Raw genomic sequence first — 26,922 nt, 5'->3', positions numbered from 1 at the left:
GATAAGGAAAAAGGTGAGGAAGGGAGGAGGAGGATTATAGAGATGGAAGAGGGAAATCAGCTCCGGCGAGGGGCGCCGGAGTGAGAGTAGGTTGCATGCATGCAGGCACGAAGGGAGTGTACGGAGAGAAAACTTTATATTATATATATTATATGCTATATATTATACTTATTATAAAAATGAATAATTATAGCATGAAATTTTAATCTTATTGTAGCATTTATTTGGTTATAACTTATGTTTTAGGCTTTTAACCGTTAGGAATGTTATGTGCATTTTTTTTTTTTAGGTATTATTATATGCATGTTTTAATTTGACTAATTAGTGTATTTTGGCTAATTGTTTTTAACCTTTTTTTAGTTATATGCACGGTAATTTGGGCTGAAAATAATGTTTAGGGCTCAAAATTTCATATTTGGGCTAAAAACATTATTCATTTGGGTTTGAAAAAACAACCATCCCAACAAAAAGCCCAAAACCGAATCATCACTGTAAAATCAAACTGAACCGGAAAAAACTTGAAAACTGAAAGTACCGGTTCCCTTGATGAACTGGTTGGTTTCGACTGTGATAATTCCAAAACCGAATTGAATCGGTTTGGTTCACCATTAAGTCCAAAATTGGACCAAACCTAACTAAGTACACCCCTAGTGCAAAGTGTAGATAGAGCACCCAATAATTTGAGGGTGCAAGCTGCATTTTGACCTTATTTCATAAGCCACTTTCTGCATTGAATGTTTTACCATTTGTAATTAGTGTTCAGTCAGAGCTCAGCTTGGCTGACTCAAGACTATTTTGACCTTGATTGTCTAATCTTTATGAAGTTTGTAAAATGAGTCTTATTTAGCGAGTTTCTCAAGCAGTTATTTGCAAGGAAATCTTTTCTTCACCGAACACCAACTCAACATTTTTTTTCTGATGATCTTCATGCAGAGTTGGACTGCTTTTGAGCCTTCGAGAACTACTGTTGAAAGGATCCTTTTGGATGAGTCCCAGAAGACAAGTGTGACTAGGTCATCCTATTCTATGGATAAGCAGCAGTTTAGCCCTTGCCTTCCAGAAAGTTCTGCAATTGCTCATCACACTGCCCTCTCAACCTTCTTTTATCCATCTGAAAACAACGGTGATGCTAAACTAAGTGCAAACCACATATTTCTTTTGACCTAAAGTTGGAAGTTTAATAATAACTAGTGGCTGATTATCTCTTCCACATAAATGTGTACTTAGCAGGCATGCAGGATACATCAACCAAAAACGCCTCAAAGAACCCAATCCATTTTTCATGGTCTAATAAACTTCCGGGATCATCGCAAACTTTTGGGCAAAAGCCTCCTACACTGCAAAGGGACAATGCTACAGCATCGTCATCTCAGTCATCCTTCCAATTTTCACCTATACTTGCAAAAGGTCATACACGGGAAGGTTTCGACATGGCCACAGAAAATTCCTTCAATGGTATAGGTTATCAGCCTGGTTCAGTTCCAATAAATGATGCTAAGCCAACGCTGCAGTCTAATACTAACCAAAATCAGAAGCCGTCCATATCCACTATGTTACCCACACAAACACTGTCATTGCTGAAGAAATCCAATGAGATGTCTAATTCTAATAGTAAAGAAACTATGGTTTCAAGTTCTAGAACTGGAACTATTGAGGATGAACCTTCAAGTACAAAAAGTTCACCCCTAGAATCAAGGAAAATGCCGGACTCTTCTTTCTCTTCCATATTTAATATTTCTGCAGTTCCCAGCCTAACTGGAAAAGATCATCTTGATATTCCAGTGGGAAATAGCCAGCCTGGTGACAATGAGTTAGCTTCTGTTGTTTCGGTACCACTTTCAGCTCCATTATTTCCAATGATCAATCCAACGACAGCTCCTCTCTCTTCATCATCTACTCCAACTACTGTGCAAACCTTGTCATCTTCAATTCCCCCAAGTAGATCTTTCACCACTTTTGATGCAAGTACAGATGCTAATCAAAAGGTCTCAACACTGACTTTCCCTTCTCTAAGTGCCCCTTCCTCTGGTTCCTTCTCCTTGCAACCTTCCAAAATGCCAGTGCCCTCACGTATTTCTGCAACCTCTGAGTCTCCTAGAATAGAGCTCCAACCTCCTATGGGCAAACTGAATTTGACAACAGATATGGATGCTAGAAAACAAGCACCACCTCTGCAGCCTGCGCCTCCGAGTGACGATGTCAAATTGAGGCTTGAAACTTCAATAACAGCTGGCCATACAATTGAAATTTCAACCGGTCCATCGTCTGGAAGCCAGCCCAGTTTCAGCAACATGGGAAGTCGTGCACCCAATGTGACACTGAATGCTCAACCAGAACAGCCATCTGCTGCACGTATTCTGTTCCCAACGCCTCCCCCCACTTCTGGTAGTGGAACTAGTGAAAAGAATGAAAGCTTGGATGTTGCTGTAACAGAAGAGGATGAGATGGACGAGGAGGCTCCTGACACTAGTAACACAGCTGAACTTAGTTTGGGAAGCCTTGGCGGATTTGAGATTGGCTCCACCCCTATTCCAACTGCTCCTAAGTTAAATCCATTTGGTGGTCCATTCGGTAATGCGGCATCAAGTCCATTGAGCTCAGAATTTAACATGACGGTTCCTAGTGGAGAGTTGTTCCGCCCTGCATCCTTTAACTTCCAATCTCCTCAGTCTTCACAACCATCCCAACCAACAAATTCAAGTGCATTCTCTGGTGGCTTCAGTGCTGGAACGACTGCTCAGGCTCAATCTCAAACTGGGTTTGGCCAGCCGACACAGATTGGATCAGGGCAGCAAGCACTGGGATCAGTTCTTGGTGCTTTTGGTCAGTCAAGGCAGCTTGGTACTGGTCTACCAGGCGTAGGTTTTGCGACTCCCAATGGTTTTGGTGGCAGCTCTAGTTCGACTGGTGGGTTTTCAAGTGCAAATCCTGGTGGTGGATTTGCTGGTTTGGCTTCAGGTAGTGGCGGGTTTGCTGGTGTGGCTCCTGGGGTGGGGGGATTTTCAGGTGTAGCTTCGGCTGGTGGTGGGTTTGCTGGTGCTGCCTCAGTAGGTGGTTTTGGAGCTGTTTCTAGTGGTGGATTCCCTGCGGCAGGTAGCACTTATCTTTATTTCAATGTTGTCAATTAAAGTTCTTAATGAAATCTTCTTTGATTATGCTATGGAAACATGTTCAGGTAGCGTGTTTGGGGCTTTCAACAGCCAACAAGGTGGTGGTGGTTTCTCTGCGTTTAGTACTAGCACTGGAGGAACTGGGAAGCCTCCTGAGCTCTTCACACAGATGAGAAAATAGTTTTATCGTGTATGGATAAAGGCTCACAGGAAATTTAATTTGATCACAAAAGTTAGATTCTAATGAAGGCCATTGTATGAAACCACCTAAAATGGTTAACGAGACTTTTTGGGCAAATTAGGCTATTCTCTCATATCCAATAGGTTCAATTTCCCAAATTTATTTAGTGACAAATCAAGTTAGTATCAATGATCCAAAAAGAAATCAAATTAGTATCGTTGGTCTGAACTGTGCAACCGTGGTGGTTTTCTGTCTCCTTTTTCTTTGCATGGTAGTGCGTAGGTTCCAGTTTAGACTGACTTTGAGATTCACATTTGATAAACCATGAACGACCAAATGGATGGTTAAAAGAAGTCTCCTACGTAGCCCGTCTGAATGGGAGAAAATGCATCAAATTCGTCGAACGATATTTTAATATTGGGGGTATGGGATAAATAAAATATGGAAGTCAGAGATGATGGTCCAAATGATCTCATCAATTCCAAATATTTTTTTACATACTGATGGCATCCTCCACGATAAGGTAAAATTAAATAGAATTCCGTTTGATTTTCAGAGAATGTCTGCATTTTTCCGTCGGGGATGATTTGGGAGAAAGGGAATGGGAAGATTTTGAGACAGGTGGGATAGGGCGTAGTTGAGAGAATGGTCTTAATTTGGCATGCATCTTGATTCAAATTTTTTTATTTTTTTTCTTATTTTAAATTATGTGTGCCTTTTTTGTTTCTCAGCAAGTGATAAACTTCATTAATAGAATGACTTGATTATATACAAAAGTCTAATTTACAAGTGGATCTTTTCTGCTATAAAAATCAAGCATACATTGTGGGACTTTAATTAAGGAGATGTTTCCAAACAGGTTGTTCGAAGCTGCCCACTGTGCAATGGAATGTGCGCATCAATTATGGGATTGATGTATTTTAACTGCCTCCCATCTTTCAAAGCTTTGAAGTAGTATTCTTGTATCTCTGACTATTACATCTATTGTCCAATCTATAATTTGTTGGGGTTGCACTATTGCTATAATGACTACTTGAGAATCTCCTTCAATGATAATATTCTTGAATTGTTTTAGAGAAGCTTCCTGTACACCTATAAATGCTGCCATAGCTTCCCCTTGATTCAGGTTGCTGGTACTCATAAATTTTGTTATCACAAACTCTATAGAACCATCATGGACTCGACCAATTGTTGTTGTAGTATTACCCAATGCTCTCACTGCTACATCAAAAGAGATTGATGGATAGTCTGGGGGAGGGGGGGACCAAGTGGGGGTGCTATTTAAATTTCTCCATTCCCAAGTGTTACATTGATCTCTATAGGATTTGATGACTTTAGAGACATATTGATCAATGTTGATATTGAGAGACTCGTGAATAATTTGGTTTTTGTTATACCAGATATTATCCATTGCTATCGTAGTAAATAGTTGGAAGTGGTGAAGATCCTTGGCCATGATGTTCAGATTATTAGTAGGGTTGAGAATTAATAGAATCCAATTGGTAATATCTTAACCTGCTAAGAAAGATATATCCAATTGCCAGGGTGATCGTCTCCACATGATTTGAGAGTAAGGACATTTTAAGAAAAGATGTAAAGTAGTTTTCTCTTCCATTTGACAGATGGGGCAGAGAACTTGATCCTCATTAAGAGGAATACAACTTTTTAGAAGGGATCTAGTGAGCAAAATATTGTTGAATAACTTCCAGAGAAACAATTTAAGACGTTCCTGCATTTTTTATGACCAAAGTTTTTTTTCCAAATAGGAGAGGGATGAACAAATCTTTGTGCATTACACTATGTTGAGATTGTTGTATAAGCATACTTGACCAAAAAATTTCCCATGAATGGTGAGACCGTTTATTACTATCCCTAATATTGTGGAATTGAATTTGTGCTAAAGGGATTTTTTTTCAATTTCATTAGCAGTGACATGAGAAAATAGAGTTTGAATGAGAAGTGTGTTTCATCTTCTCGGTTTTTCAAGAGTTAATTTAGAGACTCTCAGTTGGGGATCTTGGATGGTAGATGAATAGAGAGGTATTGGAATAGAGGAAGTCAATGTGGGTATCTAGGGATCCACCCATATTTTGGTATCAACGTCGTTGTTGATCTAAGAACAAAAGCTAGAGGCAATAAAGCTTCTTTGTTTTAACAGTCCTTTCCAATTCTAGAGTCAGATTATTTGACAAAGACTTCTAACGAAGCAAAATTTTCAAGTATTTATCAGATAGCATACTTTTTCCAGACACTTGTGCCCTCATTGAGGAGATGCCATCCCAATTTACTTAACAGAGCTCTATTAAAGAGAGAGGTTGACCTAAGCCCAAGACCTCCCATGGATTTTGGTTTGCAAATTGAGCTCCAAGATTTTGGGGTGAAGTTGTGTATCTTATTAGGATCAAACCACCGCGAGAATTTCATGAATACTTTATCAATGTTCCTAGAAATGTTCTTAGGGTTCCAAATGCTGGACATTGTGTAAGAAGTGATGGAACTTGCTACTAATCTAATGAGGGTTGTTCTACCTGATTGAGAAAGGAGTTTGGACTTCCATCCCAATAATTTAGCTTGAATTTTTTCCACTATTTCTTAAAAGGATGCTAATATGGGCATCAAAACTAAGGGGAAGATCTAGATACTTGACCCTAGTGGTAAGGATTATGAATTGTAAAATTTCTTTAACATCTCTAATAATGGAATTGGAAGAGTTCTTGTTAAATTGGATGGTGGATTTACCCACATTAATCTTTTGACTTGACCAGGAGGAATATTCATCAAGGCAACCAATAAAGGATTGTGCATTTTGAATAGAAGCTGGTCCAAAAAGGGTTAGGTCATCAGCAAATAAGAGGTGGGTGAGGGAATGACCATTTTTGCTTATGATAATGCATCTAATATTTCCAAGGTGCTCTTCCATAGAGATTAATCTAGAAAGGAATTCATTGACAATTATGAACAAGAAAGGAGATAGTGGATCTCCTTGGCTTAAGCCTCCTAAGGGGTTAAAATGGCCACAAGGCTTCCCGTTGATTATTACAGAGAAAGAAAGAGTGCATATGCACTCACTTATCCAGTCTATCCAAGTTTGGTGAAAGCTTAAGCAGGCTAAGACAATAAGCAAGAAGTTCCATTCTTTAAAATCAAAGGCTTTTTCCATATCGATTTTGATAGCCATCAATCCTTTTTTTCCTCTTTTATTTTTTAAAAGGTGAAAAATTTCTTGGGCAACAATAGTGTTTTCTTGGATGGCCTTACCAAGAATAAAGGTTATTTGATAGGGGAAAATGAAATTATGAAGGACAACTTTTAGCCTGTTCACCAAAATCTTTACAATGATTTTATAGCACACATTGGACAGATTGATGAGCTTGTATTGATTAACTGTGTTTGGAGGCTCTATTTTTGGAATTAGCACAATGTGAGTATAATTTAACTCCTCCAAGAGGTGTTCATGGATGAAAATTTTTTTGATGGTAGCAATAAGATTTGTCTTGACAATTTCTAGTAATACTTATAGAAGAAACTAGTAAAGCCATCAAGACTAGCGGATTTGGAAGAAGGGGTTTATTGAATGGTTGAAAGAATTTCTTCATCACTGGGGATGTTACAGAGAAGCTCATTATCCAGATTAGTAAGCTTATTGGGTGAAAAATTATCCATGTCTTCTGGGAATGTAAGTCTAGAGGAGTGGTAGATGTTTTGAAGATGATCAAGAAACATATTTTAAATTCTGGAAGGGTCATTGATCCATTGATTAGGGTGATCCTTTAGACAAGATATGTCATTTCTCCTTCTCCTCATGGTAGAGGACATGTGGAAGAATTTAGGATTCAGGTCAGTTGTGGTGAGCCATTGCAATCTAGATTCTTGGCGCCAGAGGATCTCCTCTCTCCTAAGTTTTTCCTCTAGGCAAATTATAATTTTTTTTCTTCCATAATGCAAGAACTATCAGTTGGATCTTGAGTTTGAAGTTGAGATAAATGGTTGTTCAAGTTCCTTATTTGAGTTTGTACATAACCAACTTGAACCATTTAGGCTAGTGGGCTCTCTAGCCCAAAATTCTTCGAATTTAAATGAACTTCTAGAATTACCAATGCCTGAAGTGTTCAAGAGGACAAGAGCATGGCCAGATGAGTGAATGGGTAAATAATGGATTTTGGCATTAGGAATACAAGTGTCCATTTAGAGTTTGCAACATCTCTGTCTAACCTCTCACAGATATTGCCTAGGCCATGCCTTTTATTAGTCCAAGTGAGTTTTGGTCCAAGTACCCTAGGTTTGCTAATTCATTCTGATCTAGGAAAAGTTGTAGTCTGTTGGGATAAAAGGAAGAAGCAAAGGGTCAACCCCCTATTTTTTTTCAGACTAGTTTAGAATTGTGCTGAAATCACCTGATCCAAACATGCATATACAAAGAGAAACCTAAGCTATTCACAACACCTTGTGTTTTTACATCAAACAAAAGTGTTTTTGCTAAGAAAACAATATTAGGCTGGTGAGACCTGATTTTAGCCCTTAAGCTATGCTTTGCAGAGGATTGGGCTAGACTTCTACAATTCCAATATAGAAGCCTCATTCCTGAGTTGGTGGCAAGTTATCCTCTACCACATTGGCTGTTTCAACCAAACAGACTACATTCTGAGGAGATTCTAAGAATTATTACCATCGTGGGATGATGCTTCCTATTTCTTGGAGGATCATGTGTAAGGCACAAATAGACTGCTCTTTCTCTTGATTTATGTTGGGCCTTTCTTCTTTTTTCTGCTGGATTTAAGAAACTTCGCCAACGTTTGGTTTTCATCAAATCACATTCTTCATTGTTTGGATGGTCTTGGATACCTTGATTGATTGTGAAAGTTTGGTATTTCAGAACTCTCTTTCTTCGGTGGAACTTCCTTCTCCAAGTGGGTTATTTCTCTCTTTCTAGGGTTAGGGGGATTTTTTGGGATTTTGAGGGGATGGGTTTCAGGGGATAGAGGGTGTTGAGTTAGGGCGGGATTGTGAGGTTCCTTTTTTGATAAAAAGTAGCATGCAGTCAGGAGAGTCAGTTGATGTTAGGGTCTTAGGTGTGAGATTTTTTGGTTAGTCTTGTGAAAGAGATTGGTTGGATGAGAATATGGGTTTTGTCCCTTGGACTCGGCATATATGTAGAGGTTGATTTGTTACTGGGGCTGCTTATTTCTTACACAAGGGGCCTGACTCTTGGATTGGGCTTAGATATTGACATATTATTGGGCATGAGAGATTTTCAAACTAGGTTATGATTTGCTCGTAAATCGATTGGCCAAAAATGAAAGAGTTGGAACCATTTGTGATTTTTTCGAAAATTTTGGCAAAGACAAGATTTGATACTCTTGGATTTAATGAAGAAAACACTTGGTGTGATAGATTGGTAACTGGGGGACAAGTTTGTTTAATAGGATGGACGTTTGAGGGCTGGTCAGAGAAAAGAGGGCTTTGACTGTTGGCAATAAAATGGACTGCTAACCTGTTGCTGGTCCACTGTTCATTGCCACGTGTTGGATCTTGTTCATGCAAGGAACCGACTAGGATGGAAGCTTGACTACTGGTACTCAAATTCCACTAGGCAGCACATGAAATCCCAGTGAAGTTTTGAAAAGATTTGCTCTAGTTTTCTTGACAGATGGGTTGCTTCAAGTTCTTTGTGTGCACTTTCTCTTTTCCTTTACTTTTTGATTGTTTTTCTAGATCTTTTGTTGTTGAGAATAGACCTTAAGCTAGTTCCTTGGTGCAAACTGGGGGTAGAGCTGTATATGGAGGAGGTTTATGTATGCATGGTACTTGGAAGATATTAGTAGGTTGTTGTTGCATGCCAAATAAATTGCTCCTTTTGTTTAACGAGTTCTCCACCCTCATCCATGGCCCATATTGCAAGTTCTCTGGCATTGTTGAAAAACTTGGACAAGTTGCATAATATGCCCAAATTGACCACAACAGTAACATAAATCCAATAATATTTCGTATTTAATAAGAATTTTTTTTTCACTTCCCTGTTTGGCTGAGCTAGATTGAATCCATCTGGTAAAGGCAGTTCAATGTTAATCTTCACTTTTGTCCTTAAAAAACTCTTTAGTGCAACTACGAATATAGAGGCTTTATCCACTTCAATAAGGTTTCCCAACAGTTGCGCAATTTTTTCTACATTCAGATTTGTAAGCATTTCTAGTGGAAGGCCATGGATTTTAACCCAAAACGTAGAGTATTTGAGTTCCACCTCATGCACACTAAGACCTGAGGGCCAGTTGCTAAGTACCATATGGAACCCTTTGAAGTTCCATGGTCAGTTGATCAACACTCTTTCTTTGTCTTGCTGAGTCGGGAATGTGAATAGGAACACATTGACATCAACATCTTCAGTAATGAGATCAAGCACAAAGCTCCAACTTGCTTTAATAATTGTGTGAAATGTTTTTTTTTTTTAAAGGCTTTAAAGATACCAGCTTTCCAACTAGTGTTAGGCTAGAGAAATGGGTTGCTAGACCCGTTTCCTGTTCAAGACTAAGCTCGCTCCATGACAATGCTGATGCTTGTCTTATAAGTTTTTTAATGCCAGTTTGATTTGAAGACATACTTCGGGATGGTTGGTGGGTCAAGGATAACGGGTGAGTTATGGCGTGGTTGGTGGATTGAGGATAAGGGATGGATCATGGAGAGGTTGGTGGGTTGGGATAAGGGGAGAGTCTAGGTTTTGAGACTGTTATTGATACTTATATATTGACAAATGATTTGTATGTTCTCACAAATTTGGCACTCTTAAAAAAAAAAAATCTTATTTTCAATGGTGGGTCATACTATTTTTCAAAATGAGTGCGCGGTGATTGAACACCCTAAATTTTATCTAGCTAATTTTACCATTAATCTTATTTATTTGAAGACTAATTAGCGTAGAGTATTACTAAAGAAAAATAAAGAAATTCACATCCTAAAATGTCAATAGTCTTAACAGTCATGTCTTAGTTTAATGCAAAAATTAAATCAAAAGATCTTTTTTAAAAAGAAAAATTAAATGAAAAGATCTAGACAACTTGTAGTAAAGATAGTTTACGTATAAAACGTATAATTGGTAAGACGGCTTCTCCTCCTCCTTCTCCTCTTTTCTCATCTACCCACTTTGTCTATAAAGTTAATTATATTTTCTTAGTTGTTTTGTTTCCTCCAAGACCCAGAAAGAAAAATCTATAGTTTTCAAACAACATACGAGAAATGCGCAGTACGAGAAGGCTCTAGAGAGAAGTGGCGGTTTTGTTATAATTGCAATGAGTGGGCCTCTCTCGCCATCCCTTATGGGTGCTTTTCTCACCACATGCACTAACCAATGGATTCACCACCATTAGATCCTTCATATTTGACTGTTGTGGCAGCAAGGAGACATGCGCGTGGGCCCCACGAATCATCATAGATCCCGAAGTCTGTCAAAGTTGGTCCAAACTGTAATCCGTCCATTTTCACCTCTATCTTACTGCTTTTCTTATTGTTTTTCTTACTTTTTTTCCAGATTTTCCTAGGTACTCTTATATCTAAAGAGCTTAGTAAAATATTTGAACCATTGGCGCCCAACAATCACCACCTCCTCTTTGGTCTCTTGGTGGTCTCTCTCTGCCACAACCCATGAGCCCCACTTTTTTTACTTTTGCCCCTAGTGTAGGAATCACATGTACTCCTTTTGGGAGATGTGGTGTATTGCAACGATGTATAACGTGATGGCGTTCAGAGTTTTTATCTGACTTTTTATTATAAGAGTTGTCCTATTTGGCCAAAAGATTGTGAAGACGAAACAATGGACTTTCCCAACAGCCACTTCTAGATAAAATGCAGTCACTACAATCACCATGGTCTACGATCATGTATAAAAACCACCACTTTGTGTGGCTCATTCTTAGCAGGAAAGGGCAGTAAATATTTATTTTTTTCCAGTGCCCGTTTCTTTTCTTTTCTTTTATATATAGTGCTGCATTAGTTAAGAAAGGGAGTTTGTCAGGATCCCCTACTCCTTACTAATATATCAAGCTTGCTTAGGAAAAAAGAAGAATTTATTTTTCATGTCGAATAGCAATTTTTACCTATTGCAAGGAGACAACCACCATTAGGATACAAAGCCTTAGTTGAGTTCCTCTTAAAGTAGTAAATGTGAACAAGATTTAAATGCCATTAAGACATTGCCATCATATTTAACAAAGTTGTAAATTCCAATGTGTTTGCAGGACAGCAAAACCAAATGAATAAAGCAGGGCCAACAAGAAGTCTTAAACTTCTGTACGCTAAACAAAATCACAAGAAAGGCAATGGAAATCATCAATACTTCATCTGCACCAAAAAACAAATATATATTACCCAAAACATGGCTAGTTTGCCTTGATAAGATATTGAAATTTTCAATGGCGTAAGATTATATGCATAGGTAAAGAGAAAAATTGTAAAGGTCTAAATGAGAAAAACTCTTGATAATTTCACTTCAAAAGATTTCTTTCATATATTGAACCTGAATTTATGATCTCTCCAACGACCCTTATTTGAGGGCTTGTGTTGAAGATGAACCTAGAGAACACATGGCAAATAGTAGTAATTTTAATCATTAGAGAACTATGTATCATCTCAAGTTTCAAAGCCACTAAATGACCACACAGAAAATAGTAGTAAATTTAATCATCGGAGAATTATGTATCAACAAACCGACACAACATGGGATATGGTAATGCATTCAAGTAAGGAAAATATATTTTGGGCTTAACTTGCCTAGAGGACTCTGATGTTTTTCTTTTCTTTCATGATTACCTACACTTTTTCAGCTATAGTAATAACACTAGGGAATTTTATATGGTCTTTAGTTGGAGTTCTAAAACTGCCAAAGAAAAATACATTGAACAGTATAGTTGAGCCAATTACCTTACTGTTTGAGGTAGCCCTTTAAAGAAGTGCTTTTGTGTAATTGGGTTGGATACTCAAGGACCATTTGAAGATGAAGTTGGATGATCATCTAAACAAATATTAAAAAATTGAGTTAAATAGATAATAAACTAATACAAACAAGATTTTTTAAGTTTCAAGTAACTTATTTATAAATTTACCTTCAAGGTCAATCACTTGTACGTATTCTTCCAACTCCTGGATGTTGACTGGTTTGTTGTGAACCAATTTTGGATTCAAAAGAGGGATTCTACAATCTTTGGAAACATTGAACTTCTAAAAGAATGTAAGATGCATCCTCTAGTACTAAATGTAGACTCTGAGACAATAGTGGAAATGATGGTGGCTAACACATCACATGCTATCTTAGCAAGGACAGGATAACTGCTGAAATTAATCCTCCACCAATCTAAGATATCAAAACTAGGTGAGTTTTTTACACACACCTCAGATAAATACATCTCTAGCTTATCTAAACTCCATTACACCCTGCTCCTCAAGGTATTTGGCAAATATGATATCAAATCTACTCAGAGGCAGTGCCTGCTCCTTATCAATGTTTTGCTTGGCCTCCCCTAAGCCACATTAGAACTCTCCCCCCCCCCCCCCCCCCCAACTAGCCACACGAAATGTATTGTACTACTCGATCAAACAACTTAAAAGGAGTTTAACATTGGCCTCTATCCTATCAGCCAACTCATCCCCTATGCATTTTTTCAACCAAAACTCCAATATTGTCATCATTTTGTATCGTGGATCAAGCACAAAAGTAACAAATATCGTCAAGTTGAACCTATCTGTGCTACCCCAATATTTGTCATACTTTTTATATTTATGCCCATGGTACTAGTGATAATATCTTCACTCATACACATATTATTTAATACATCTTCAATTGTGTAAAGTTCCTAAAAATACATTAGCCATCACATACAAAGAATTAGAAATGTTCAATGTAACACATTGTCCTTAGCCAATATAAGTTAGTTATTGCAATAGCCATGGAGTGATATTCTCTATCTATGCTTGACCTAGACATCATAGGTTGTTTCTTAGCTTGCCAAGAAATCAAATTTTGACCAAGGAAAACACTGTACCAACTGGTAGACCAATCTAAATCATATAAGGCTTCTAAATGAACTGGTTAGTGTAAAGTAAAGTCTAAAGTTGTTGTACCCTTCAAGTATCGCAATACAGGTTTGGCTGTAGTGAAATGTGTAGTGGTAGGACAATGTAGAAATTGACATAGTTGATTAACAGAGTAAGATATATTAGGCCTTGTCGATGTACAATACTGTAGAGCCCCAACTACGTGTTTGAATTGTGTCGGATCAGACAGTGGATCCCTATCAAACTGGGTGAGTTTTTTTACTTGATGTACAAGGTGCAAGATAAGGTTTAGTCCCCACCTTATTTACTCTATCCAGCAAGTCTACAATATATTTGGCTTGGTTGAGATGAATCCCTTTGAGATTTCAACGAACATGAATGCTAAGGAAGTGGGAAAATTCACCAAGATCCTTCATTTTAAACTCAGTTTGCAGGCTTCCAATTGACTCCATGATCCTTGTTAAATGAGTTCCTATGATATTAATATCATCCACATAAATTAGAAAAAAGATATGAACATTAGATTCATGAAACATAAACAATGTAGTGATAACCAAGGAAGTTGTAAATCTAAGGTTGAGGAAGGATTGAGTTTATCAATGGAAGCAAGCTTGCGGAGCCTGTTTAAGTTTGCACACATGATTAGGTAGAATTTTGTCAATGAACCTAGTAGGTTGCTCCATAAATACTTCTTCATTTAGGTATTCGTGCAAGAAAGCATTGGATACATCAAGTAGCTTAATTGGCCAACCATTAGTGACAACAAGGGATAATAAAAGTTGAAATAGGCTATAGGTCATAAGGAGATGAGATTGTCCCAAAAGACTAAGTCCAGTCTCAATGACATGTCTATATTTTCCTTCAATTATTCAATTATGTTGGGATGCATGTGGATAGATCAATCTATGGTAAATTCCATGATCTGCAAGATACTTGGTGAATTAAGTTTATGTATACTCTCCTCCAACATTGGTTTAAAGTTGTTTAATTTGGTTGAGAAGATGTTTTCAGTCACAAACTTAAATTTGTTGGGAATAGCCAAGAGTATAAAGTAGGGGTGGGTGGCAGGCCATTGTATCCGGCCTGTCTGCCCCCTATTCGGCCCCCACCTAGCCAAGGCAGGGGCCCTGTTCTGCAAACGAATGCATGCAGGCAAAACCTTGCATGCTTGGGGTTGCCAAGGGACGAGGCCCAGGCTAGGCCTAAGCCTACCTAGAATTTCCCTCGTTCAATTTACCTTAGGTTTTGTTTTTTCATATATAAAATAATGTCGTTTTAGATTATATTTTTTTCAAAGCACCCTCTTCCCCATCTGCTCTCTCTTTCTCTCTCTGTCTGTCTCTCCTCTTAGTTTCTCTTCATTTGTTTCATCGTTTGATCACCATTCATCAGTCACAGTCTATCTCTCTCTCCCTCTCATCCTCACCCTCTGCCCCTAGTCCCAGGCATCTCTCTTTCTCTCTGGAAGCTCTCTTTGAGCTTGGCGGCTCACCATGGGTGGTGGGCGTACAGCACTAGCGGTCACTCCACCCAGAATCCAGACAAGGGCATCATAAGGGGAAAGCTAGGGCCCAACTCTCTCCCCCCCCCCCCCCCTCCCCCTTGTTGCCGATGTGGGGGTGGGGCCGATAGCCACCCATTCAGGGGTTAAGGGTAGCACCCCTAGTATCGAGAGAGTTATCAATGAAGAGTACATAAAACTTGTAACCATTTATTGACAAAATGGGTGATGTCTATATATCACTATGAACAAGTTCTAAAGGACATGATGAGACTCAAATAGACTTAGGAAATGGAAGTTGTTTACTTTTTGCGATTTGACTGGAATCAAATAAAGACTTATGTTGACTTATTCCCAACAATGACATGTGTGCTTTGGTTTTATTTTTGGCTAAAGGGTTAAGTTGCATTGGGTACAACCCATCTCTACTGGCCCCCTACAGGATGATCTTCCCAATGAGGTTGTTTGTCGTAGCAAATTTAGTGTTGGTCAGTTTAAAATAACACTTATTATCGCGACATAATTTTTTGATAAAGAGGAAGTTAATTGAAGTCTTAGGACAATGTAAAATATTTTTAAGATAACAAAGGGAATTGTTATAGTGAAAAGTAGAAGAACCCGTGTGAGCAATGTGGAGTCCACTACCATTGCCTACTGCAACTGTGTCATTTCCTTGGTATGGTTGTTGCAAGGTCAGTTTATCCAAGTCTGCAACAATATGGTTGTTAACTCAACTATTCGCATGTCATTCTTCATTGTCTTCATGCATATAATTTGATTGGGCAGTCATAGTAGCAAGTTCACTTGGTGGATGACGATCTTGGAATGCATAGTCAATGTTTTGGAAGCAATCGATAGCCCTATGATTGCTTATACCACATGTTTGACAAGGGACACATTTAGTGGTAGTAGTGCTATGTCCATAATTCAGCTTACCTTGAGCTGCAGATTGATAAAACTTCTTTGAGTTTGAGCCTTTGCTAGCAAAGGAGTCTTTGTGGTCGGTCGTTAAGCTGTGACTTTGTGAGGTGTTCCATACTCATGCTTGTTTAATGGTTTCTTTGAGTAGAGTGCAAATGAACCACTTTTGGATGAGTTATTATTATTATTATTATCCAGCACCTATTCAAAGGCAAACCATTCCGACTGAAATTCCTCCAAGGTTATGGAGGTTTCCCTTGTGGCAAAGGAGAAAGATGTACAAAGATATTGTATTGAAAGTTGAGGCCTCCTACAATGTAGGAGATATGGTCTTCATTTTCTACTGGCTTGCCAATGATAGCCATTTGGTTAGCAAGGGACTTTGCAACACGAACAAACTCGGCACAATTTCTATTGCCTTGGTGAAGGTTTTGCCATTGGTGATGCTAGATTGACATGGAGAAGCATATCAATTTGCCAATGCAAATCACACCTGTTGTGAGCTATTTAGCCCATAAACAGTAGAGATTAATTTCTCAGATAGTGTGGAGATAAACCAACTCAGAATATACTGATCCTTTTTTTTTTTTTTTTCCAAATGGTGAAGGTTGGTTGAGATTAAGTTCTCAGATAGTGTGGAGATAAACCAACTTAGAATATACTGATTAGACTCCTTTGTGTTAGATACTAATAGATATTTAGTTGGGCATGACTCTGAGCCACCAAGAATGTCCAACAGGCTATTGGATCACAAGATGGGTAGAAACTAACATACCTACATCATGTAGTTTGTATCATCCAACTTGATAGGTGCAAGATGTGTGATAATAGGAAGGCAAAGGCTAGTAGGGGAGATTAGTGATAGGATGCTGAAGGATGACATGGATATAAAATGGTGTAAACTTGGCAGCTCTAGTACCAAGTAAGAAAATATGAATCTTTGAGTTAGGCGAAATGAAATGATGTGGTTAATTTCTATATAAGTTTTATCATACTTTTATTCCTAATTTTATACTAGTTTGTGTTTAATTTTCTTATTTATTAGAGTTTTTATTTATTTCGTTATTGTATTGTTTATTTATAAATAAATTGAAGGAGTCATCAAGTGAATAGGAAACATTCAGTTCTTAAAATTCCTGAAGTACCCTTCGGTAATTAGAGGATAATTTTTTCTAAAAAATCCAATAAGGATAATTTCAGTGTCAACAAAAAGCCAAGAGAACATTATAGAACTTTTGTATTAAATCCTTGGCCAAAAATGAATATCTAGAAGGCGGAAAGGGCGCATCAATTCAAAAGTTGCAAAACTGTCGAATTCCTAAAATAACATTCAGTATTTAGAGCATAACTTCTTGTAGAAAACTCCAATAAGGGCAATCTCAGTGTCTACAAAAATAGAAGATAAAAACCTACAACTTTTGTGTTTAAGGGAGGGCTAAAAACAAACATCTTCAGGGACAAAATGACGCTTCAAGCAGGAGGTTGAAAATTTGCAGAATTGGAGTTCATCGACAATACAGATTCTTGATCTAGATAGAGTTTCCTTCTTAAATATTTAATCTTCTCTTTGTATAATTCTCATTATGAATTCCAGAATTATTATGATTTGTTTTGATTAAATTATGAACTAATTTCTACTGCTAAGGCTACGATGTAGCCTCTCCATGACAATCCTGAATCTTATTTCGTTGTGATCATAATTTTATCATTCATTTTGAGTATACATCATTGAGTTCCATGCCTTCAATTATTTTTCCAATAGTTGAATGATTTATTGTGCATGTTAATTTGAGAGATGATGCGTGTAGTTTAGTTTCATATGATGTATGACGTGAATTGAACAAAAGCCAGGAATGTGCCAACTTGATTTGTGCAGCTGTGAAATATTATTAATCTTAATGTGGTCAAATTCTTTTAAATTTGCATAGACATATCATTGGTTATCGTAGGGTGATTAATTCTAATTCTACTTGAGAGGAAGTCTTAGATAAGTTAGAATATTTCGCCATCAAATAGGGTGATAATTTATTAATTGTATGGTTAGGATTTGAGATTGGATTGGTTAGGTGAGTCGGATGCCTTAGTGTTTTCTTCTTGGGTTAAATCTTCTTCTTTTCAAGTGTCTTTTATCAATTCTTTAGTTGTTGATTTAATTTAATTTGTTTTTATTTTTCTAATTCAAAATCCATCACTTTTCTTGATTTTCAAATAATTTAGAATTAGAACAATTTCAATAGTTAATAGGTAAATAGTTCTTGTGGGTTCGCTATCTTTCTTATCATTATATTACTTGGTATGATTTCGTACACTTGCAAAATTTCACAATATGAATCATCTGTTTGCATTGATAAAAATATAAATAGTTTACATGATAAGATGATGAGTACAACAAAAGATATATGCTATAGTTACAAACTTCATTCTATACAATCTCATAGTTATCTAATGATCACTATCTTCTATTTTAGCTTCTTGAGTTCCTATATTTTTTGAGCTGATAAGTGTTCTTGTATTTGCTGAGCTAATAAGTTTTGGAATTGATCTTGAGTTTGTTGCTATGCCAATAAGTCTTGGAGTCATGGCAGTGGTTTTAGGGTTGGCCGTCTAAGTCTGAGTAGAATCCTTAACAAATACCACATAGAGATGTGGTCGTCTCTAACTTAGAAATTTAAAAATCAAATAAATAAATTGGCATTTTGTACTTCTAATTCCCTCCAAGCATAATCAACATGTTTTGAACCCAAGAGTACATTGCACCAATGACGTGGTGGGTGTGGACTTAGCATTAAAAATAAAAATAAACGACACTTTGTAATGCTCATCCCCCTCCAAAGCATTGCCAACATGGTCTTCATATTCTAACTATGAACCAAGTGTGCTTGTCAACATGGTCTTCATACCCTACCTTCGAACCAAGTTGTCGCTCGGTTGAACGATGTTGATTTTGACTTCTCCTTAGTGGTATCAACACACATTTTGACTTTTTCCCATATTGGTTAGTGTTGATTTCAACTTTTCCTAGATCAGATGAAATTGATTTTGGCATCACATCTCCCTGGTTGAACCATGTGATCAATATATTCACACTCTTCATGCTTTGTCTTAGTATTGCATGATTTCAGCTAGGTTTTGCTCTCAAATCAGCTTGGATGCCTGTAGATTTTCATCCTATATTGTATTGATTGACTTTTTGGTCATTTCATTATTCTCTCACCTTCATTTCGGGCACATGGCATTCTCTCTCGATTGGTCATTGCTGCAACTTCTCTACTTCTAGACATTATCTCTCTTTCGACGCCCTCATTTTAGCATTTTGTAATTAACGTAATGTTTGTTATTTGTTTGGGTGGTTAAATGTTGAAATTGTTGTTTTAGCTCTTAAGATTTTGGTTGATAAAGGTTATGTTGAGAATGTATTTTCCAAATTGTGGTGGTTGATTGTATTTGATTTTTTTATTTTTTATTTTACCTTCAATCATCGATTAGGCCTTTGGAAGAGTATCACTCCAACTTGCTTTACATCCAATCAAACATCGGGCCCTTTGGAAGAGTATCCCTCTATCTTGCTTTACATCCTATCAAACATCAAGCCTTTGGAAGAGTATCCCTTCATCTTGCTTTACATCCAATCACCAATATTAATGCAATTTTCAGTATGCCTGCAGTGTGTCCTAACAACCTGCAACAAAAAATGAGAGCTTAGGGAATCCAATGAGGATGTGTTTGATGCTTTAAGTTAGAAAAGATTTATGCTCTTACTATGACCAATGAATCTATGAATCAATAGTACATACCTGGTAAGCTATTTATAAAGGTTGAGGTGACCTAATATGGCAATACCTCTCCATAGGTACAATTCGCAGTGCCCAGTTTGGTGTGTTACCCTCTGGAGAACGATTCAGCCATGGATAGCACCTATCTGATGCAGATTTCTCACTCGGACTTATCTTTACGATTTGTATCTCGTTGGGAAAGGGTTTGTTAGGTTTTTGCATTGGTTATGCTCTTCTACATTTTATCTCTACGAATTGACCCCAATATTAGAGGGATATAGGTGGTTGACATTATCCCTAAATGCATACGGTGCATTTGATATAGTTGATCCTTTAACCTCCCTCTATCAAATGAATCTCGCATGACTATTTCAAGCCTTAACCACTTATAACTCTTTCCTTACCTACTAAACATATTTATACCTAACCATTACCCCGTAAATTCTTACCACACATGTGCTGGTGGGAATGTCCTCTTTTTTAAATTCAATTATCCCTTCTCTTTCTGTGTCATTCATTTCAAATTTACTCCTTTTATTTTGGACACGTTTTCTATCCTTGTTGTGCATGCAATTTGTGCGTTCTTTTTGTCTAATGGTTCACCTGCCACCCCGTTATTCACCTTATCATGCAGTTGAAATCCATTTGCTCGCCTTACACATGTCTTCTTACGTAGTGTTGAATACGAGATTTTTTGCAGCGTGTTATATGTGCTTTTGACATGTGGCATTATTTCTTTGGCTTCAACTATTGCGCTCTTTGCTGTTCCACCTTCCTAAAACCATCATCATCTTCTCTCTTTTACCTCTTTTGTTCTCCTTTCTTGCACTCGTTTGACAAAATGGCTCATTGAAATGCTTCCCACTTTGCCTCTCAATCATCTTGACCACATAGGTCTCCATATCAGCCCCGTGATGTTAAGTTATCCTGGCCAGTTGCTTTGAAGAAAGCCATTGGACTACCACCACTGGAGTTGGATTCCCCAAGGGATTGGTATGGTATCCCTAATTCGGTGGATATGATCCGTCATGACTCCCATTGCGACATTGTCAATTATGAAGGGATCATTGACCATGTTGGGCCGTACATAGGGAAGTTTCTAATGGGGCAAAGAACATGTTTAGATAATGAGATGAGATAAGAATTTTGTTAATAGTAGTGAAATGACCTGAGTTAAGATTTTTTTTTTATTATTATTTTGAAAAATAAGAGAGAAAAATTTAAATAAAAACATTATAGACATAAAATGTTGTTTTAATATAATTTTTGGTTTTGAAATTTGAAAAAGTTGTATTTTTTTATATTTTGTTTAGAAGTTTAGAAAAGTTACAATGAATAGGTAATGATTAGATGAAAATGTTGAAAACTTGAAATTGAAAAGTATCTTGTGTTGAGTGATATTTTGGAAGGAAATTATGAAAAGTTTTGAGATGAGATAAGATATTCTAATCTCGTCTAAATGTCCAAAAAAGGCCTAAGGCTCCCTTTCTGTCGCTTAGTTCACGATATCTTGGAGTTTTTGGGCATGGCCCCCACCTAGCTTCTACCCAAAGCCTAGAGGATTATATTGTCATGCTACATTATTTGGAGGCACGCCTTGGAAGCTGCGGGAGAGGAGAGAACCTGGATCTCATTGCTTGCAAATTCTTCTATATCCATGGTGTTAGACGGCATGATGGAATTCAATGTAGCTTCCATTCACGAACGGGCTACAGGGTTGTACATTTGCAGTCCCATTATTCCCATATCAAAAACTTGGATAGGAAATTTTCTTCTTCTTTTTTTCTTTTTCTTTTTCTTTTTTTTTTTTTTTTTTTTTTTTTGGAGTTAGGTGGGAGTTTTACATTGGTGAAGCTAGCCATCGTGAGTTTCCAATGAGGTCCTAGTGGCGTCATGTTCCTGATGATAGTGATTTTGAGGTTAGGCCCACCAAGGGAGAGACAAAGCATTTGGATATCATCTATTCATGGGTTAGGGAAAACCCAAGTTCTGTAAACCCTATCATGATCATCACTCAAGAAAACATTGACCGTTTCTTGGAATCGCTAGATTGGTACTGAGTTGTATGCCGTCAAATGCCTATTTCAGCGAGTCTAAGGCCTTCTTAGACCCTAAAGGAAACAGACCCTATATTGAGGGTTAGGAAGTCCGTGGTGGGTCACGTGGCCAACGCAACCCTGCTAGTCTAGCGACTCTAGTTCGAATGTGCTTCCAAGTGTAGAAGTGTCAAGTTGTATCAAGGATAAATCCAGGATCGTATTCCACAGGGATAATGGGTTATCAAGGCGAATAAGAGATTTGTGAGTAACAAATGAATCAAGTATGAGAGATAAAAATAAAATCCAAATGCAATGCAAGAAGATAATCGAAATTGAAATTAGAGTTTCTAAAAGAAACAAATTAACGAACACTTGGGTTGGGTATGAGACTCTTTATTTCGGATTCTAGATAATTTTCTCTATTAACAATCCAATCAAGGCATTGCTAATCGGAAGATAAAAAGTTAAGTTCAAGATTTTGCAATATTTTCCTAAGGGATTTTCTATTTTACTAGCCGAACACACATTAACAAACAATCGAGAGAAGCCTTGATAAATTTCAAGCTTTTGTTGTGCCTTACGTCAACAACAAAACAAGAGCAAGAGCTTAAATCTATTTTCAATTTAAATCCAACTAGTAATATAGTGAAATCAACAGTCAATCACACAATATTACTTCAAACTAGAACCTAAAATAAATTAAATCTCATTCCACAACCCAAGTTTTAGAAATTAGCTACACATGATGTCTCTCACAATAAAAATAAATCTAAGTTGAGTCATGACAAAATCTAAAAAAAAATATCCGAATGAGATAAATTCTAGAGATGCTGCCATTGCCCGTAGGAAAACAGACACTAAACTGAAAACTGAAATATAAATTGAGAAAATAAAATGAAGAACAAACCTCCAAAAGAAATGAAGAAACAGCCGAATGGAACTTAAAAGAAAGGTCTTAAGAGAAATTAAAAAAAAAAAAAAAAAAAAAATCAACACTGCTGTCCAACCAACCGGAAATAAACTAAGACCACCGATCAAATAAACTAAAAAAAACTAAAAGAAAGAATTAAAACTCTGCTGCAACTCTATGAAACCGAAAAGAAAAGAGAGAAAATAAAACTCTCAAAACTGCCTCCGTCCCAACGAAAAAGTAAGGAAAATAAATAAACTCTCGACTCCTCTCCCCCCTTGGACGAAAACCTTCCAGCTATATAAAACAAGTTGAAAAGTAAAGAGTCCAAGACCTCCTGCTGCTGCTTTCAGTCCAGCTATCCTCCATCTCCTGCTGCACGTTCAATCATCCGAAAAAGTAGGAAGAATGCTTCTGCTGCTCAACGTGATTTGTTCCAGCATGCAGAGTGTGAGCTGTCATTGGACTTTCACGTGCAGAAGCAAGAAAAGCTTGCCCTCCAGCAACATGTTTTCTGCATTGGTGTGCTGTCTATGTGAGTTTGGTTTGTATGTGTGATGTGCTCCTGATGAGTGGTTGTTGTCAGCTGTGTTGCTGAATGTGTTTGTCTGCTGCATGGTGTCCGAATGAGTGCATTTGATTGTGTTCTGCAACATGGTGTGATTGGCTGGCTGTGAGTTGCTGTAACGTGCTGCCCGAGTGATCTACATGTGTGAGTGTTTTGCTGTTCATGTAGTGCCCGAGTGAGTGTTCTGTTGCTTTTAGCAGGTGTGAGTTTGTCCGAATGCTTTCTGCACTTTTCTACATGTGTGCATGTGTTGGTCTGCATGTTTGCATTTTCTGCATGTGTGCATGCATGCATGAGTGCTGTCCATGTGATGTGTGCTGTCCGAATGAGTTTGTTTTGCATGTGTATTGTGCATTTCTTCTCTTGCTGCTCTGCGTCTGCATGTGTTCCTGCATGTGTCCGAATGCTTTTTGCACTTTTCTACATGTGTGCATGTGTGAGTCCACTGCATGGTTGCATTTTCTGCATGTGTGCTGTGTGAGTCCACTGCATGTGTATATGTGTGAGCTGCTTTGGTCCATGTGATGTTGTTTTTCTTCCAGCTCGTGCAGTACTGAATCAGGTTGAGTTTTACAAGTACCTGTGCCAAAAGTTTTGATAGTACCAGTAGTCAAATTCTGTCCGTGATTGAAGAAACCTGCAAAGTGTAAGGAATTGTGAAGCAACTCTTTTAGGGACAGAGAGCCTGCAATTGGAGGTTACATGGCTGTCATGTAGCAAGTTAAATCATTTTGTAATAAGTTGATTTTATGGGTCTAAAAGTAATGCTACAGTCAATATTAGAATTTGATGCATAATTAAGTGTTGAATCCTTATTTGATAAAATAAATCACTCATTTAAACAACTTAATTATGCAATTCTAACCCTTTATCATCTAGAGAGATGCATGAGGTGTCCTTAATCACCAATCGTCCCTTCAACTGGTGGCCATCGAGAAACTCAACAATTAACTATACCACCACATCTTAACCATCCCTTTGACTCAATGTTGGACCCGTCATGATTTGACTCTATCCATGATGTCTTCCCGAGTTCCTTTTTGGAGGCGTCGTATGAAAGGTTTGAGTAGTTCTCTTCCTCTTTGACGATGAGTGAATCTGTCGAATTGTTGGAGGTTGGCGTGGAAGAGGCTGTTCCCGCCGCCCCTGAGACTAAGGTAAAGGATATTAAAGATGTTGTTAGCTTGTCCACATCGGAACAAGTCGCCATTTCTTGTGGGAAAATTCTTGAGATAGTTAGGGAGCTAGCCACTTCTCCCGTGGGTGAATCCTTACCTATCGCTACTATTGGCAAGGAAGTTCTATGGGCTTCCTCCCCATGGGTGAGTCTACACCTATCATTACTCTTGATGAGAAAACTCATGATTTTCTTGAGCTTCTAGGGAATCAATTTATGGTTCCCTTGCCAAGCTCAAGGTCATCTCCTGTTGTGGCCTCTCTGGTTGCTTCACCAATTGCTCTCACTGCACAGACGAACCACTTTGCCCGATTCAGCTTCATAAGAGCCTGGTCCTTGCCCGAAGATGTCTGGTCCCTTTTCAGCTCAACCTTATTCATCTACCCATAGGCAGGCAACTCTTAAGACCCTTTAGTCGCCCAGATTGCTTGAGAACTCAATTATTTTCTTTTTTAGCAGGTGACCTCACCACTAGTTTGTGTTAGTTTTTCTCGATGTATCGTTATCTAACTGAAGTTGTTCAATGTAGGGTTTACACTCTTTGGCCTAATGGATTGCTCATCGCCAATCTAGTTTGGAAGAGCAGGTTCAATCTTCTCATTCATTCGTGAAGGAGCCTAACAAACCAATTTTGAGGCAGTGGAGGAGAAGGAACAATGGGAGGCTACATACACCCACGATTGGGTTCCCACTTGCGCATTTAGGAGGTGGAGATTGTCGTTCTGAAGGTTGAGGTATCTGAATTCCAACGTGCCTTGGTTTTGAAGAAGTCTTCTCTAGAAAGGGTATAGAGTAACTTGGATCAGGCCTTGGAATGTGAATGAGAGTCCAATCATGCCTAACAATCTTGGAAGAAGTGTTGGAGGTTGAGTGCTATTAAAATGATAGGTTGGAGGCTGAATTGAATGAGGCATTGAAGTTTTCATAGGAAGTGAGAGAGTGTTGCTTTGCCTACTTAGAAAGGCTCAAAACTCTTGCCAGCAACTTCGTTTGGACCTTGATGTCATTCGAGAAGAGTTAGCCCAAGTCGAGACCAAGTACAATGGGCACTACTTTCAGCTCTAGCAGATAACTGAGACTTTCAGGAGAAACCAGCAACGTCTTAGCAGCACTTTGACGAGCTAAACACCAAGCAAAGTCTCAGCAGTGATTTCTCCACAACTCTTTGCAACCTTTCGGGTTCACGATCGGGCATGGGAGGCTTGATACAACCTCAGACTCAGGAAGTTAAAGAACTTCTTAGTGGCTCATTGCGAGAAAGATTTGAGGACCTTGGAATTGTAAACCCTTCTCCTTGATCCGATAGACTTAATATTTATGGATTATCTTGGGGTGGACATGATGTTGGATGCCTTCATAAACCAACCACCTTCCCCTCCCCCGGATAGTGGCTCAGCTCCTTATGCTGGGGCTTGTAGTGTTTTGTTTATGATTCATATTGATAGGTTTGTAACTTGTAAGAAATGTACCATGTCATGTACTTATTTAGTAGAACATTTTCCATGCTAGTGCATATTCCTTTGGTTGCTTGTAGTGTTTTGTTTAGGATTCATATTACTAGGTTTATAACTTGTAACTTATTTTGTATTGCCTTGACTTGTGAAGGCTTTTTGTTCATCATGATTGCCTGTATTGTAACCGATACAGTGTAAAGGCTTTTGCCCTTGTCGTTTTTCTTTTGTTGCTTTTACCCCATTGGTTCTTTGAGCAAAGCACAGATTGCTAGGGTCGGTGCAATGCTGGTCACTAAGGTCAGGATGACCTTGGTCGCCACAATCATGGTGGGCTTGGTTACAAAGATAGAGTTAGTACTTAGTCTAGGCTCACCCAATCAAACCAGTACTTAAGATGGGCTCAATTGATTGGGGTCACATTGATTACCATGTTGGCCAAGGTCATGGTAGCCTTCGTTGCTAAGGTTGAGCTAGTACTTAGGTTGAGCTCGATCGATCAAGCCAATACTTAGTCTGGGCTCAATTGATTGGGCTCAAGTCGATTGCCATGCTTATTGTAGCCTTGGTTGCCAAGGTGATGCATTGGTTACTAAGGTCATTGTGGCCTTGGTCACTAGGGTCAAGCTAGTACTCTGGTTGGGTTCACCCAATCAAGCCAGTACTTAGGCTAGGCTCACCTAATCAAGCCAGTACTTAGGCTAGGCTCAATTAATTAAGTTCACGTTGGTTGCCAAGGTCATGGTAACCTTGTCGTCAAGGTGACACATTGGTCGACAAGGTCAAGCCAGTACTTAGGCTGGACTCAATTGATTGGACGCACATCGATAGCCAAGGTCATGGTAGCCTTGATCGCCTAGGTGACCCGTTGGTCACTATGGTAATTATGGCCTTACTCGCCAGGGTGAAGCCAGTATTTAGGCTAGACTCACATGATCAAACTAGTACTTAGGTTGGGCTCAATTGATTAGGCACAAGTTGGTCACCAAGGTGAGCAAGTACTTAGAATAGGTTAACTCAATCAAGCTTGTACTTAGGTTGGGCTCAATTGATTCGGCGCATGCCGATCACCAAGGTTATGGTAGCCTTGGTGCTAAAGTGACGCGTTGACCTGACTTCTACTATTTGAAATCTCACGAGCATTGTTATAGGGAAAAGTTATAGGGAAATGTGGTCTTTATTCATAATTTATGGGTTATATGCAATTTGCTTAAGCAAAATACTTTTCTCGTTTTTAATTCTTGCACATGGCA

The 26,922-nt window shown here is 38.2% G+C and overlaps 1 protein-coding gene across 3 annotated transcripts in view; it reads left to right on the top strand.

Annotated features, from left to right (window-relative positions):
* Positions 1–3,519, top strand: part of LOC122292713 (nuclear pore complex protein NUP214) — a 46,072-nt gene extending 42,553 nt beyond the window's left edge. For 2 of the 3 annotated variants that reach the window (XM_043101194.1, XM_043101192.1), the window contains exons 14-16: positions 934–1,123; positions 1,228–3,093; positions 3,176–3,519. In XM_043101194.1, the coding sequence (XP_042957128.1) occupies positions 934–1,123; positions 1,228–3,093; positions 3,176–3,291 (2,172 nt within the window). In that variant the 3' untranslated portion in view covers positions 3,292–3,519. The remainder of the gene's footprint in view (positions 1–933; positions 1,124–1,227; positions 3,094–3,175) is intronic. The other variant, XM_043101193.1, reaches the window with a different exon arrangement.
* Positions 3,520–26,922: the final 23,403 nt, after the last annotated feature.

The sequence above is a fragment of the Carya illinoinensis genome, chromosome 13, assembly GCF_018687715.1.
Source record: "Carya illinoinensis cultivar Pawnee chromosome 13, C.illinoinensisPawnee_v1, whole genome shotgun sequence".
NCBI lineage: Eukaryota > Viridiplantae > Streptophyta > Magnoliopsida > Fagales > Juglandaceae > Carya > Carya illinoinensis.
The sequence above is the reverse complement of the archived record's forward strand: the minus strand, read 5'-3'. Positions and strand labels throughout refer to the sequence as shown.